This window comes from Musca vetustissima, unplaced genomic scaffold, assembly GCF_032173495.1.
Source record: "Musca vetustissima isolate MV318-11 ecotype Yass unplaced genomic scaffold, APGP_CSIRO_Mvet_v1 utg155113, whole genome shotgun sequence".
Classification (NCBI taxonomy): Eukaryota; Metazoa; Arthropoda; class Insecta; order Diptera; family Muscidae; genus Musca; species Musca vetustissima.
The window spans coordinates 6,308-22,022 of NW_026877351.1; the positions used below are offsets into that span (position 1 = coordinate 6,308).

Here is a 15,715-nt window from a genome sequence, read left to right on the forward strand (position 1 = left end):
GGGTATAAAAACTAATAAATAATTAAATAATAATAAGTTTGGGCACGCACATAATCTCACCAAACAAGATACATTTTTGTTCACAATTTAGGGTAACACCCACATAAGGTTGACCCCCAATTTTGTTTTTCTGAACATATGAGAATTTAGTATTAGTACTAATAGTACAAAGATTCTGCAATAACGTTCGAAATTATCATTTTTCACCCATTTCAAAAAACAAAAAATGATTTTCAGATTGCAAACGCCACTATTTTTTAGAGCCTTTTGTTTTTTTATTTTCTTTTTTAATTTTTGCTTTTTTAAAATTCCTTTTGCGATCCTTCAAAGTAAACAGTACCATAAGTATCGATTATCTTATAGAAGAAGCCATGATCCACCACAAATTCGATTACAGAAGAAAGGGCAACTCCAATAGAACCTAAAGATAAGAAAGAATAAAATAATATTGGAATATTATATTAAAAAAAAAAAAACAATAATGTCATATATGTATGTTCGAGAAAAATAAGGACACAACATAATAAATATATATATATATTTTTTTCAAGAACTCCGGAGAAAACTCAGACATGGATGGATTTATTAAAAGACATGTGCGAAATTGTTAAAGAATACTCTTTTTCGGGCCATCACACGCATGGATTTATTAAAGATTATTTTTGTATGTACTCAAGTTGATTATTAATACATACCTGTAGATGCAGCAGCCTCAGTACCCTTTTCGCTCACTTCAATGAATGCCTTATGCAGAACTTTCGACACTTCAATTGGTTCAGGGGTATTTAACATATTCATCAACTCTGCATCATGGGAGAACAAACGTTCTATACCCAACTGCAGAAAAAATGCACATCATCTAACATTTTTTTCATTATTCAATTTATCATATTTTACCTGTTGTAAAATCTCTTTCAATTCAATTGTGTATTCAGCTTTAAATTTGGGCATAGCGACATCAACCAATACCGGAAACATGCTACCTCTTAATTCCTCCAATGAATATGAATTCAATTTATTCCTTAGATCTTCTAAACCATAACGAGAATTCGGCAAAATTATAAGCATACGCAGATCGGAATTTTTGTAAGGCAATTCCAAAGCGGCAGCATCTAATTGCTCACTTCTGCCATAGCGGAAGAGGCCTCTCATATGCATCATGTCCACATTAACAATATCTGTTTCATCCACATAGAATTTTTGTTGGCGTGTGGCATTTTCTGGGAATCCCTGTGCCCATTCATCTTTGAAATAAATTGCATTGAGCAATACCAATCGTGTGTATTTATCCAAATCGTCGGCACCGATAAGATCTGTTATCAAGTTATTGGTTTTTGCCGCAACCCAAGAGTTGATTACTTCGGCTGCTTTAATATTTTGTGTAAAATTCACATTTTCTGCTGATGCGTAGTAAAAGTTCGTAAGTATGTCACTGAATTGATTGCGGAGTTCAACATTTTCCGCTACATAGATTTTATTGGCCATTTTCAGATAATTACTCTCCTCAAAGACTGAAAGGATTTTTTTGAAATTTGTTTCCAACTTTTCGTTATTGTTGAAATTAAAACGTACAGCATTGTCAATTTCTTCTGCTGTCTGTCCGCTGGCACCCATACGAATCATGGCCAGGATGGTCTCAATTGAGAATGGTGAAAATATAATGTTTTTCTGATCATCACGTTTTGCTAATTTCGAGTAGAGTTTCGTTGCAAAGTCCTGCAAACCCTTGCCAGTGGAGTCGGTGGTAGAAGTTGGTGTGGCAACTATCACCGATAATATCATAAAACAAATTGTGGCTATGAAATGAGTATTAGCTGGAATAAGAGCGTAATAAAAGGATAGAGTGTTTTTTTTTTTAATTTCAAAAATATTTTTTGTATACTTATCAATATTGTATATTAAACTATATTTTCAATAAAAAAATTGCCCAACGATCCATATATTTTACCACCAATAACAATATTGCTTATAAATATTTTACTATACTCACCACCCATTATAATTGCTTATGATTTTTATTTAAACCAAGAAGAAATATAAATACTGAAACCTCCGTCTTATATGTCACCGAACTGCGTATGTGATGAAGCAAGAACAGCACTTCCTTATATACTCACAGATCAGACAAAGCCACAAACTAAGGTATCGAAATATTTGCCAGTTGCCTATTCCATCAACATTTGTTTGCAGCAAACAAACCTAAGGAAGAAAGAGGACGACAACGGATGGAATAGAACATTGCTACTTTACTAGTTGCAGAACAAGATTTTCCATCTTGCATGGTATAAAAATAAACATATTATATGGCGATAAACACTTACAGATATCTGCAGGACCGGGTCAGCAAACAAGGGCTATCACAATTTCTATACCCTTCACCACACTGTGGTACAGGGTATTATGTCTTTGTGCACATGTTTGTAACAGACAAAAATAATCGAGATAGACCCATGGTTCCTTTTGAGAATATGCATAGAATCACTTTCTGAGTCGATTTATGCATGTCCGTCCGTCTGTCCGTCTGTCCATGTTAAATTGTAAACAAAGTACAGGTCGCATTTATGATCCGAATTGAATGAAATTTGGCACAGCTCATTTGTTTGGCCCAAGGACGAACACTATTGAAATTGGGAAAAATCGGTCCAGATTTAGATATAGCTCCCATATATATTTTCGTCCGATTTAAGGTAAAGTAGGTACCAAAGTCCCTAAATATATTTCGATTTGCACGGAATTTGGTACAGCCTACGGAATTAGGTCTAGAATGTTGTGTGCCAAGTTTCGTGAAAATCGGTTCAGATTTAGATATAGATCCCATATATAGTTTCGCCCGATTTTAGGTAAATTGTGCACCAAAGTCCCTGAAAATCATTTGATTTACACGAATTTTGGCATAGCGTATTGAATTAAGTCTAGAATGACGTGTGCTAAGTTTCGTGAAAATCGGTTCAGATTTAGATATAGCTCCCATATATAGTTTCACCCTATTTAAGGTAAATGGTGTACTAAAGTCCCTATATAAGCTTTCGATTTGCACGAAATTTGGCATAGCCTACTGAATAAGGTCTAGAATGATGTGTGCTAAGTTTCGTGAAAATCGATTCAGATTTAGATATAGCTCCCATATATATTTTCGTCCGATTTCAGGTGAATGGTGTACCAAAGTCCCTATATATCCATCGATTTGCACGAAATTTGGCATAGCGTACTTAATTAAGTCTAGAACGATGTGTTCTAAATTTCGTGAAAATCGGTTCAGATTTAAATATAGCTCCCATATATAGTTTCGCCCGATTTAAGGTAAATGATGTACCAAAGTCCCTATATATCTTTCGTCCGATTTTAGGTAAATGGTGCACCAAAGTCTCTGAAAGTCGTTCGATTTGCACGAAATTTGGCAAATCGGTTGAGTTTCATGTAAATCGGTTCAGATTTAGATATAGCTCACATATATAGTTTCGTCTGACTTTAGGTAAATGGTGCACCAAAGTCCCTATATATCTTTCGATTTGCACGAAATTTGGCAGAGCGTAATGCATAATATCTATAATGATGTGTGTTAAGTTTCCTGAAATCGGTTCAGATTTAGATATAGCTCCCATATATATTTACGTCCGATTTAATGTAAATGGTCCACAAAAGTCCATATATATCTTTCGATTTGCACGAAATTCAATTAAGCCTAGAATGATATGTGCTAAGTTTCGTGAAAATCGGTTCAGATTTAGATATAGCTCACATATATAGTTTCGTCCGATTTTACGTAAATGGTGCACCAAAGTCCCTATATATCATTCGATTTGCACGAAATTTGGCAGTGCGTTCTGTATTAAGTGCAGAATGATGTGTGCTGAGTTTGGTGAAAATCGGTTCAGATTTTGATATAGCTCCCATATATAGTGTCGTCCGATTTTATATAAATGTCCCTATATGTCATTAGGTCTAGAATAATGTGTGTTAAGTTTCCTAAAAATCGGTTCAGATTTAGATATAGCTCCGATATATATTTTCGTCTGATTTAATGTAAATGGTGCACCAAAGTCCCTATATATCTTTCTATTTGCACGAAATTTGGCACAGCGTAATGAATTAGGTCTAGAATGATGTGTGTTAAGTTTCGTAAAAAATCGGTTCAGATTTAGATATAGATATTAGTCCCTTAATATCTTTCGGTTTGCACAAAATTTGGCGCAGTGTAATGAATTAGGTCTAGAATGATGTGTTTTAAGTTTCCTGAAATCCTTGAAATCGGTTCAGATTTACATATAGCTTCTATATCTGACCAAATGAAAAATTTAGTATAGGTTGCAGGATGACGTGTTTATGAATCCACTTTCATTTTACTGGTGCTTTAAAAATGCGACGTCTGTTAGGATTCATCTGTCGAATATACCCAAAGTGGTGAAGGGTATCATATAGTCGGCCCCGTCTGACTTTACTACTTTCCTCCTATTTTTTGTTTTTATTTGTCTTGCTGACCAAAACAGGATTGGCCGGCCGGCAGCATTCGTTTTTATTTTTATTCGAGTTCAAGGGCAATGTGCAGATTCATTCCCCCGACAAACAATTCTAGTCAGAAACGACGTAGACTCCAAATAATTTTTTCACGATTTTTTTTGTCACCACCACCCTCCCTGAAATGAAAATCTGTATACACACTTGATATTTAGTGAGCGTTGATATGAGATCTTAGTTTAGGAAATAGTCACTGGTAGTCAGTGTTCGAAAACAAACAATATGGTACAATAACATAAAAACAATTTTTTATTTTTATTATTGCCAGCATTTTTCCGAAACATGTGGGAAACAAGCTTTTTGGTATAGTTAACAACTCCTGCTTGGATTTTAATTCCTTTCAATTTAAATTGACACACATCATTAAGCAGCACATCGGGCGAAAATATAAATGGGAGCTAATTCTAAACGTGAAATGATTTCTACAAAGCTCTATGTATATCATTCTAAGCCCATTTTGAAACATTGTGCATAATTGTATCACAATCGGAGATTTGCATGAATTCACACAATTCGTACTGCTCAATGCAATTTATTTCAAATGTGAATGGGTATGACAGTTCATAGGGCATCTCACATGACCATATGGACCTAACTATGATTCATTTTGCATCTTACACAAACATATGCTAACGACATAATACCTTGTACCACTGTGTGATGCAGGGTATCAAATATTTTCCCTCTTTCCCAATGTAGAATTTTAGAAGCCAAACGCTACTATATATTAAGATTTTTTTTTTTGGTTTTTATTTTTGTTTTTTAAAATTCATTTTGTGATCCTTCAAAGAATACAATACCATCAGTATTCAAAATTTTATAGAAGAAGCCGTGATCAACCACAAACTCGTTTACAAATTCAGGTAAACCCGGTCGAGGAAGGCCAATACCAATAGTACCTAAAAAAGATAACATAAAATAATTTTAGAATTAAAAAAATTTAATAAACAATACATAAATAAAAGACCAGTAAGCGGAGCAGTTAGTAGGACAGGTCGACCATATGATACCCTACACTACAACTTTTTTCGGATATGTATTCCGAGCATGGGCAATATTTCGCGATATTTGCGCCCTCTTGGTCGATTAGAGATCAACGGCTACAATTGTTCACCCTGATTAACGGATATTACCGAAAACAATAGGGGTCTTCTTAGACCAGAACACTTCTTATATGCATAACAGTGACCCGTGTCGTGTTTGCAAATTATAATGGACAGACGGACGAAAGGGGAACAAATGGCTAGATTGACTCAGCTAATCCAGATATGACGATCGGTATACTTAAAGGTGGATCAGGACCAATATTTCACCTCATTACATTGATGTTTATATAGAATATTTGTTCAAGGACTCAATGAGATTGAGGTGAGTGGATATTTAAGACTATTTTTTAGGGACTCAGGAAATGGTAGTTTTTTTTTTTTTTTTGAAGTAGATTTTTTATATTTCATGGAGATTTTAAACATATTTTTCAGAATATTTTTCTGGCACACATACAATCGTTTAATTTTTTACGAAAGTTTTTGTCAATAATTATTTTAAAGAATATTTTTTCGAGGACTCCGGCAAGCATTTTTTTAATATTGTTTTAAGGACACAGTCAACCGAGCATTAATATATATATATATATATATATATATGCTAGTATAGTATAGAAGCACAATGGCAAAGAATTGCCCACTCCCTACAAACTGCAGCAAAAAGAACTATTGGATACCAAAAGCCACCACCAAGAAATCCATGGTACGATCAGGAGTGTCTTAGAAAAGAAAGGGAGAGAGGAGAAACGTGTTTTCAGAAAAAAGAAGAAAGAACAAGAGAAACGTGAGCGTGAGCAAATCGAGATGTACAGGAGTCAGAATGAAGTCCGGACATTTTACCAACGAGTAAAACACCAAACCGAAGGCTTTGGTGCAGGCACATCCTCCTGTAGATATGAAGAAGGAAACCTAGTGACAGATACAGACAGCGTGTTGAGGATCTGGAAGGAGCATTTCGAAAAGCTTCTAGTATCAAATAGTGGCGATGAAGAAGATACCTCAGAACCAATAAGAGATGATGGTATAGAGTGTATACCACCTAGCCAAGATGAGGTCATAAAAGCAATTAATCGGCTCAAGAACAACAAAGCAGCAGGAGCCGAACTATTCAAGACTGGTGGCCAGATGCTGGTCAGGAGCACGCACCAGCTGATTAGCACAATTTGGCTAGATGAATGCATGCCCAATATTTGGAATCTCAGCATCCTGTGTCCCGTGCACAAAAAAGGAGACAAGACGATATGTGCCAACTATAGAGGAATAAGTTTCCTTCCCATCGCATATAAAGTGCTATCCAGTGTGCTGTGTGAACGATTGAAGCCAATGGTCAATGACATCATCGGACCATACCAATGCGGCTTCAGACCTGGCAAATGCACCATTGACCAGATTTTCACTCTGCGCCAAATCCTGGAAAAGACCCACGAAAAACACATCGACACATACCACCTATTTGTCGATTATAAAGCCGCATTCGATCAGCCCTATCCGTTCAGAGGTGTTTAAAGGCATGTCTGCGTTCGGCATTCCTGCAAAATTAATACGGCTATGCAGGATAACTTTAAGTGGCACAAGGTCAGCAGTTAAAGTAGGAAAGGACCTATCGGAGCCCTTCAATACCGAACGAGGATTCAGACAAGATGACAGTTTGTCGTGTGATCTTTTTAACATCCTACTGGAAAAGGTCATACGAGTCGCAAATGGCACTCTGTACACCAAACAACACATGTTACTCGCCTACGCCGATGACATCGATATAATGGGTCGAACATTGCGATCGGTAACAGCCACCTTTGAACAAATTGAAAAGGAGTCTGCCAAAGTGGGTCTTGCAGTAAACGGCGAGAAGAAGACAAGCTGATGGTATCAACGCGCAAGACGTCCAGTAGACTCGGACTAACTGTGGAACTTGAGAACTACAGCTTCGAGGTAGTTAAAGACTTTATATACCTTGGTACCGCCATAAATAAAACGAATGACATCAGTTTTGAAATTCGGAGAAGGATTGTGATGGCAAACAGATGCTACTATGGTCAAAGTAAGCAGTTTAAAAACAAGGCCACCTCCCGCCAGACAAAACTCAGACTTTACAAGACGCTGATACTACCCGTGCTATTATATGGATCAGAAGCATGGGTACTTGCGCAAGCAGATGAGGCAGTTCTTAGGGTGTTTGAGAGAAAAAGGCCACGAATTAGATGAATAGACCAAGTAGAAAACAACATCTTGGAACGTGGTCTTCCAAACTGGTGGACTTGCGCACAAGACCGACGCGCTTGGAAATCTTTTTTAAGCTCGGCTTATGGATCAACCGTTCTGTAACAAGCCAGCTAAGTAAGTAATATATATATATATATATTTTTTTTTTTTTCAAGAATATTTTTAAGGATTTTGACATGCGATTATTTTTAAAGAGCATTTCAACGCCCGCCAGAAGTGTAGATTTATTAAATAATTATTGTTTGTTAAATACTTATACCGGAATTTAATACATACCTGTTGATGCAGCAGCCTCAGTACCCTTTTCGTTGACGTCAATAAATGCCTTATGCAGAACTTTCGATACTTCAATTGTTTCAGATGTATTTATCAGCTCTCCAAATTCCGCCTCTTTAGAGAACATGCGTTCCATACCCAACTGTAGTAAGAAAAAAACATACAACATCAAAAATGTATTTAACTCTACAATTTTTCATACTTACCCTTTGTAAAACATCTTTCAATTCAATTGTGAATTCAGCTTTAAATTTGGGCATTTCCACTTGAACAGTTGTCTCAAACATATTATCTCTTAACTCTTGTAGAGATAATGATTTCAATTTAATCCTCAAATTTTCTAAACCATCACGAGAATTCGGCAAAATTACCAACATATAAAGATCGGAATTTTTGTAAGGCATTTCCAAAGCGGTGGCATCTAATTGGTCTATTTCGCCATAGCGGAATTTTCCCTTCATATGCATCATGTCCACATTAACACTGTTTGTTGCATCTATATAGAATTTTTGTTGGCGTGTGGCATGCTCGGGAAATCCCTGTGCCCATTCACCTTTGAAATAAATTGCATTCAGCAGCACCATTCGCGTTGTTCGATCCAAATCATCGGCAGCGATTAGATTTTTAATCAATTGATTGGTTTTTGCTGCAACCCAAGAGTTCATGGTCTCAGCTGCTTTAATATTTTGTGTAAAATTCACATTTTCCGCTGACGTGAAGAAATTTTTCGTAAGCAATCCATTGTATTGATCCTGGAGTTTAAAAGTTTCCATAATATATATTTTATTGGCCATTTGTAGGAAATTACTATTTTGATATTTTGAGAGGATTTTTCGGAAATAGTTGGACAACTTTTCGGCATTGTTAAATTTTAAATTTAGACTATTGTCAATTTCTTCTGCTGTCGGACCGGTAGCACCCAAACGCACCATCGCCAGACTGGTCTCAATTGAGAATGGTGAAAATATAATGTTTTTCTCAGCACTTCGTTTGGCTATTTTCGAGTAGAGTTTCGTTCCAAAGCTATCCAAACTCTTGGATAAATCCCTTAATTGCAAATCATCATTGGAAATGGTTGTTGGTGTGGCAACCACCACCGTTAATATCATAACACAAATTGTGGCTATGAAATGATAATCAACTGCGAAAAAAAATTAAAATATTTTTTTATTTTTTTATTACTTTAAAGAATATTTCCAATACCCAATAATTAGCTGTATTATTTAATTTATTTTCTACATCCAATACTTGCATGAATTTGATTTTTTTCAGTTGTTACATTTGATACTTACCGCCCATTGTAAATACAATTATTAAAATCTCAGCCGGACAGCGAATGTGATGCGAGGCAAGAACAACGTTTTATATTTATGCGCCCTGATCAGACTGAGCCACAGACTGAGATATCGAAATGTTTGTTAGGTATCAGTTGGCTATTTTCAAACCAAACCACGAGAGAGAGAAAAAACACACAGCAGCAGATGATACAGAACTGTGTCTGTGGTACTTCACATCGATGGGAATTCATTATCACCTTACTCTTTACGAGATTTTATTTTCTATAAAAAAAATAAACAAAATAATGCGATAACCATATTGCCGTCAATACTCACTCACAAATTTCTTCTGCAGAGCAGAGTCAACAACCGAGGGGATTCACAATTTTTACATTTTATTATTTTGTTTGTGATGACAAGATCTTTTAAGCATTGCAGATTATTGAACGGCCTACAGTAGGATAACACATATTTTATGACAATGCATTATGGGCCAGAGATCACATGTTTGGTACAATAAGGGTTTCGTGGACGCTGATTACGAATCTGGAAGAAGAAAAAAATTAAAAGGTGAATGGAAAGTTATGCTAACCTTTTTTAAAATTTGAATTAATAAAATCAGTTTGTAGAGCTATGGTCACTGATTACAAATATGAAATCAGAATAATATATAATACCAACATAGCATAAAATCATTAATTTTGTATATTACGGACATAAAACTATGGGATACCATAATAAAATTTGAAACATAGCCGATTTGTTTTAAAAATGTGGTCAAAATCCCAAAGTATCGAATAATGGGGGTACGTTTATATGGGGCCAACCGAAACTTAAGGGAACCCCCCCCCCCCCCCCCCCCCCCCCCCCCCCCCCCCCATTTTCGATTTTAATTTTTCAAGATTTTCAATGGGCTGGTAAATGAATACAATTGCTTGTTAAGGTTTGTAACTTTGCACATATATAATTGAAGATTTAAAAGAGAAGAAAAATAATTTACAACAAATTTTTTTTATTGTTTTGTTGTTGTTTTTTGTAATTAAAGAAAAGTCCTTATTTTTGATGGCGGGCATAATAACTCCTCACTGGAACATCGGAATCCGAAAATTCCAACGGCGTTAGAAAGAGTACATGTCTGGCTCTCGCTCTAAAATTAACAAAATGGTGTACCTTTGAAAATATATTTTTGGAAAATCGCCGATTTTTTACCAAAAACCAACTTAAAAAATAAAAAAGATCTTCACCGATTGACTTTATCCTAGTTCATACGAGAGCTATACACTCCCAGAGAAACGTTGCAAAATTTGGAATTGGATTATTAGTTTTTGAGTTATCGTGCCCGCCATTCGCAAAAAAATGTTTAGAGAAAAACGCGTTTAAAGTTTGAGAAGCCCTTCAGCCGTCACTTGATGCTGACACAATAAATCGGATATATCTTCAAGAGTTCTTGAGATTTTCACTTGAAATTTTAGAGACATTCTTTAATCAGTGTAGATTCGAATTATATCAACAAAAATTTTGACCCAGAGAACGGGGGGGTCCCCTTAAGTCAATATTGATGATTTTTGCTATGAAAATGAGAATTCAAAATACTAAATTACAGCCAATTGGGTAGAGAAATGTGCACAAAATCCTAAAAATTGGGTGTTCCGTCATCCCAAATAGTGGACGAAAATTTATCATTTTAGGTAGGAATATATGTTATACAATGCGAACACAAAATACCAAATTTGGTTGAAGATGAGCTAATATTTTCCAATTTTATCCTATGTTAGTGGAAGTCAAATTTAATTTGTAACACCGCGGAATGCCCATCTTTTAGTATACCAATCGTCATATATCCACTAGCTAGTGTATCTGTGTGTGTCCGTCTAACCATTATAATTTGTAAACACGTTACTGGCCACAGTTATGGACCAATCGTCACAAAATTTTGCATGTAGGATGGATGCTGGCCAAACGAGACCCCTATTGTATTTTGTAATGATAGGTTAATATTTAGGGCATTAAATGGACCAAAAACTTTACATTTGTCTGTTTTCAGGTCGATCTAGACCCCACAATTATAACCCGAACAACACGAAATTTTACACAGAAAAAGAGGTCTGACCATTGATTAATCATGCCATGATCAAGATTCGGAAAATATGCCACATAGGAGCTGTAGACCTCTAATATGCCACATAGGAGCTGTAGTCCTCAAGAGAAAGTAAATATGGCAATATATTACCCAGACTCTGAATATAGATCAGCTGAAACTTAGAGCTCAGTAGTAGTTGTATAGATTATTATGTTCCGCGCAGACAAAAGGAAACGGGACATACACATGGTTCCTTTTTGGGAATAAACATAGAATCACTCTGAGTCGATTTATGCATGTCCGTCCGTCCGTCCATCTGTCTGTCTGTCCATGCTAGATTGTAAACAAAGAACAGGTCGCATTTATGATCTGAATTGAATTAAATTTGGCACAGCTCATTTATTTATTGAAATTGGGAAACATCGGTTCAGATTTTAATAAAGCTCCCATATATATTTTCGTCCGATTTTATGTAAATGGGGCATCAAAGAACTTATATATCCTTCGATTTACATGAAATTTGGGATAGCATACTTGATTGAGACGATATGTGCCAATTATAGAGGAATAAGTCTCCTTCCTATCGCATATAAAGTGCTATCCTGTGTGCTGGGTGAACGATTGAAGCCAATGGTCAATGACATCATTGGACCATACCAATGCGGCTTCAGACCTGGCAAATCCACCATTGACCAGATTTTCACTCTGCGCCAAATCCTGGAAAAGACCCACGAGAAACACATCGACATATACCACATAGTTGTCGACTATAAAGCCGCATTTGACAGCCCTATCCGTTCAGAGGTGTTTAAAGCCATGTCTACGTTCGGCATTCCTGCAAAATTAATACGGCTATGCAGGATAACTTTAAGTGGCAAAAGATCAGGAGTTAAAGTAGGAAAGGACCTATGGGTCGAACATTGCGAGCGGTAACAGCCACCTTTGAACAAAAAGGAAAGGTGTCTGCCAAAGTGGGTCTGGCAGTAAACGGCGAGAATACCAAACTAATGGTATCAACGCGCAAGACGTCCAGTAGACTCGGACCAACTGTGGAACTTGAGAACTACAGCTTCGAGGTAGTTAAAGACTTTATATACCTTGGGACCGCCATAAACGAATGACATCAGTTTTGAAATTCGGAGAACCGATGCTAATATGGTCTGAGCAAACAACTCAAAAGCAAGGCCACCTCCCGCCAGACCAAACTCACACATTACAAGACGCTGATACTGTCCGTTCTATTATATGGATCATAAGCATGGGTACATGCGCAAGTAGATGAGGCAGCTCTTGGGGTGTTTGAAAGAAAAATTCTCCGAAAGATCTACGTCGACGGTGAATATCGGCGTCGAATGAACCACGAGCTCTACAATGTATACGCGGACATCGACATAGTCAGTCGTATTGAGCTGCAGCGACAACGGTGGCTAGGCCATGTTGTGTGGATGAATGAGAATGCCCCAGCTCAAAAGGCATATAAAAGCGAGCCTACTGATGAATCCCGTAGAAGGGGAAGGCCACGAATTAGATGGAAAGGCCAAGTAGAAAACAACATCTTGGAACGTGGTCTTCCAAACTGGTGGATTTGCGCACAAGACCGACGCGCTTGGAAATCTTTTTGTAAGCTCGGCTTGTGGAACAACCGTTCTGAAATAAGCCAGCTAAGTAAAGTAAGTAATATTTGATTGAGTCTAGAATAATGTGTTCTACATTTCGTAAAAATCGGTTCAGATTTAGATATAGCTCCAATATATATTTTCGTACGATATTATGTAAATTTTGCACCATAGTCCCTATATATCCTTCGATTTGCACGAAATTTGGCATATCTTTCTGAATTGAGTATAGAGTGATGGTTGGAAAAATTCGGAAAAATTGGTTCAGATTTCGATATAGCTGCCACATAACATATATATTCGTATATTCATAAAATTCCAAACTCATAATGTTTTTCCGATTAATACGAAATTTTTAACAACGTATCAAATTGAGACTTGAATGACGTTATTGCGTTTTGTTGAAATTGGTGCAATTGCACCAACTTCCATATGTATTTCGAACGGGTGTCTGTTTGAGATTAAATTTTTAGTACCGAATAGCTTGGATCAATTTTGCTATAAATCGTTTTCCATAAGTTTGTTCCATGGTATGCAGACGACTCTAAATCTGCATGAATGAAATTAAATTCATGCAGAAAGGCATGCGTATATTCTTTCAAGGGAACATTGACATGCTCTGACATAGTCGGCCCAGTCCGACTTAACTACTTTCCTTACTGGGTTTTAATTGTCCGAGAATTGGATTTTTTTTTTAATATTATTTTAAGATTTTCCGATTATCCTTGGTCCAAATAAATGAGCTATGCTAAATTTCATCCAAGTCGGGTCAAATCATAATCTGACTCGTTTCCTTTTGCATTTTACAAACAAGCGTAATATTCTATACCAAAGCGTGGTGAAGTTGGCTATTTAAAAAGGTAATATAGAGAAGCTTTTATTATTCGGGATTATGGTATTCTAAAGATACTCTGGTGAAAAAATGCGAACATGAATATAGGTTTATTAAGGGCTACGTCATAAAATTTAGCTACACTACCCTACAATAATCAGGAATACAAATTACAGACCTTTCGGTTGGAAACTGGTGCTAAAACCTTCAACATTTTTAAAATAATTCGATATCTTTATATTGGGGGACATGTCAAAATATGTACCTGTATTTAAAATATACTGCTAATGTATTTTTCAACTTCAAGACCACAAAGTTCTAAAGTTGAATCGCTTTAGTGGGAAAATGCGGATGAGGGCTTCAAGACACCGCAAATGGTGGTGAAAACATTGGCCAATGTTGAAATTTGTCTGCAGAGATTTTTCATCGCCCTCCACAACCATAAAATGCCAAATTACAACCACGTAGGTTGAAATACACGAACAAAATCTACTACAGTATATGGTTATGTTGGGCATATTTTTCAACTGAATTGTCTGCAATTTTCAAATTTGGGTACTCATTGTGTAAAAAAAATCTTCCTACTAAAAATGATCAATGTTGACCCAAGTTTCATGGTAGCCCTCATTATTCCGCAGTTTTGAGATTTTGGACTTTTTTAACCGAATTTCCTTACATTGATATTTTGGGTTGTCATTGGGAGTCAACAAAAACTATCGTTATCGTTTTCCGTTGTGGTTTAGTCTCCATATCTGAAAAATTCTTGTAGAAATGTTCAAAATATATTTGCGCTATGTTTTCAAATTCTCTTGGCTGTTCGTCAACCACAACAGGGGATTCCACAAGCAATTCACTAATGAATGTTTTGACTGGATATGTGTATATGCATATATTATTTATTTAATATATTTTATTTACTTAATTGTTTTCCACTGTTTGAACAATTGTTAAATAAATTATCGTTTTATATTACCGCCAAAATGTTCCCTCCACCCCTCCCCCCATAGACAAACACACATTTTGTTAAAAAAAAAAATCAAGAAAAGAAGTCATACTTTTGGAAAATACAAATTCTCTACAAAAAAATAAGTCGTAATTACATTTCAGTGTTTCGCTAGACAGGTGCAAGATTAATTACCCTTACGTTGAAAAGAAAAAAATCTAAATATTTCGAAAATTTAGAAAACATTGGTACGTCTATGATATTAGTTGACAAAGGGTCTGCATCGAATCAAGTCAGAATGTCGTGTCTTTGTATAACAATTTCGGTGATTTTAAGTATTCTTGCGGTAATAATTGTAATAACTGTACCGGTTTTACTAACAATGCGTTCCCATTCGAAATCCTCAAATGTATCAGATAATTTTGTAAATGTCAACGCAATAAAACAGGACATTAGGAAATCAGAATTTCTCAACAGTTTGGATGTATTTGGTGATAAACTTTTCCAAGAATTGGTAGCGGAAAATCCTGGAAAAAGCATATTCTTTTCACCATTCTCCATACAAACATGTCTCACAATGACCCGCATGGGAACTGTGGGTCAAATATCTCAGGAAATGGATACCTGCTTAAATATCACAGGCAAGTCGCTGGATAGTGTTGCCCATAAATATCACGAACTCTTGCAAAAATACGAAAACAATTCCTTGCTGAAGGTAGCCAACAAAATTTATGTCATGGAAAATCATAACGTAAAAGAGGACTACAATAAAACATTGGTCCAGAGTTTCTTCGCCACCGTGGAAAATATAGATTTTTCCAAAAGTGATGATGCAGCCTCTGCCATAAACAAATGGGTGGAGCATAGCACCGATGGTACAATCCAAAATCTTGTATCATCAACCACACTAAAT

At 36.1% G+C, this 15,715-nt stretch overlaps 3 protein-coding genes across 3 annotated transcripts; 1 reads left to right on the plus strand and 2 right to left on the minus strand.

Annotated features, from left to right (window-relative positions):
* Positions 1 to 302: 302 nt before the first annotated feature.
* LOC133321952 (serine protease inhibitor 3/4-like) lies at positions 303 to 1,997 on the minus strand. The gene is made up of 4 exons (XM_061531023.1): positions 1,991 to 1,997; positions 898 to 1,814; positions 696 to 837; positions 303 to 421 (listed from the first exon to the last, which is right to left on the minus strand). The coding sequence occupies exons 1-4, from the start codon at positions 1,995 to 1,997 to the stop codon at positions 303 to 305; spliced, it is 1,185 nt and encodes a 394-aa protein (XP_061387007.1).
* Positions 1,998 to 7,592: 5,595 nt separating this feature from the next.
* LOC133321953 (serine protease inhibitor 3/4-like) lies at positions 7,593 to 9,353 on the minus strand (the record flags this gene model as incomplete). The annotated part of the gene is made up of 4 exons (XM_061531024.1): positions 9,347 to 9,353; positions 8,261 to 9,195; positions 8,055 to 8,196; positions 7,593 to 7,621 (listed from the first exon to the last, which is right to left on the minus strand). Coding segments are annotated over exons 1-4 (1,113 nt in total), but the record flags the coding sequence as incomplete, so codon positions are not given.
* Positions 9,354 to 15,184: 5,831 nt separating this feature from the next.
* On the plus strand, positions 15,185 to 15,677 carry LOC133321954 (antichymotrypsin-2-like; the record flags this gene model as incomplete). Its single annotated transcript, XM_061531025.1, has 1 exon — positions 15,185 to 15,677. A coding segment is annotated over exon 1 (493 nt), but the record flags the coding sequence as incomplete, so codon positions are not given.
* Between the last annotated feature and the right edge of the window lie 38 nt (positions 15,678 to 15,715).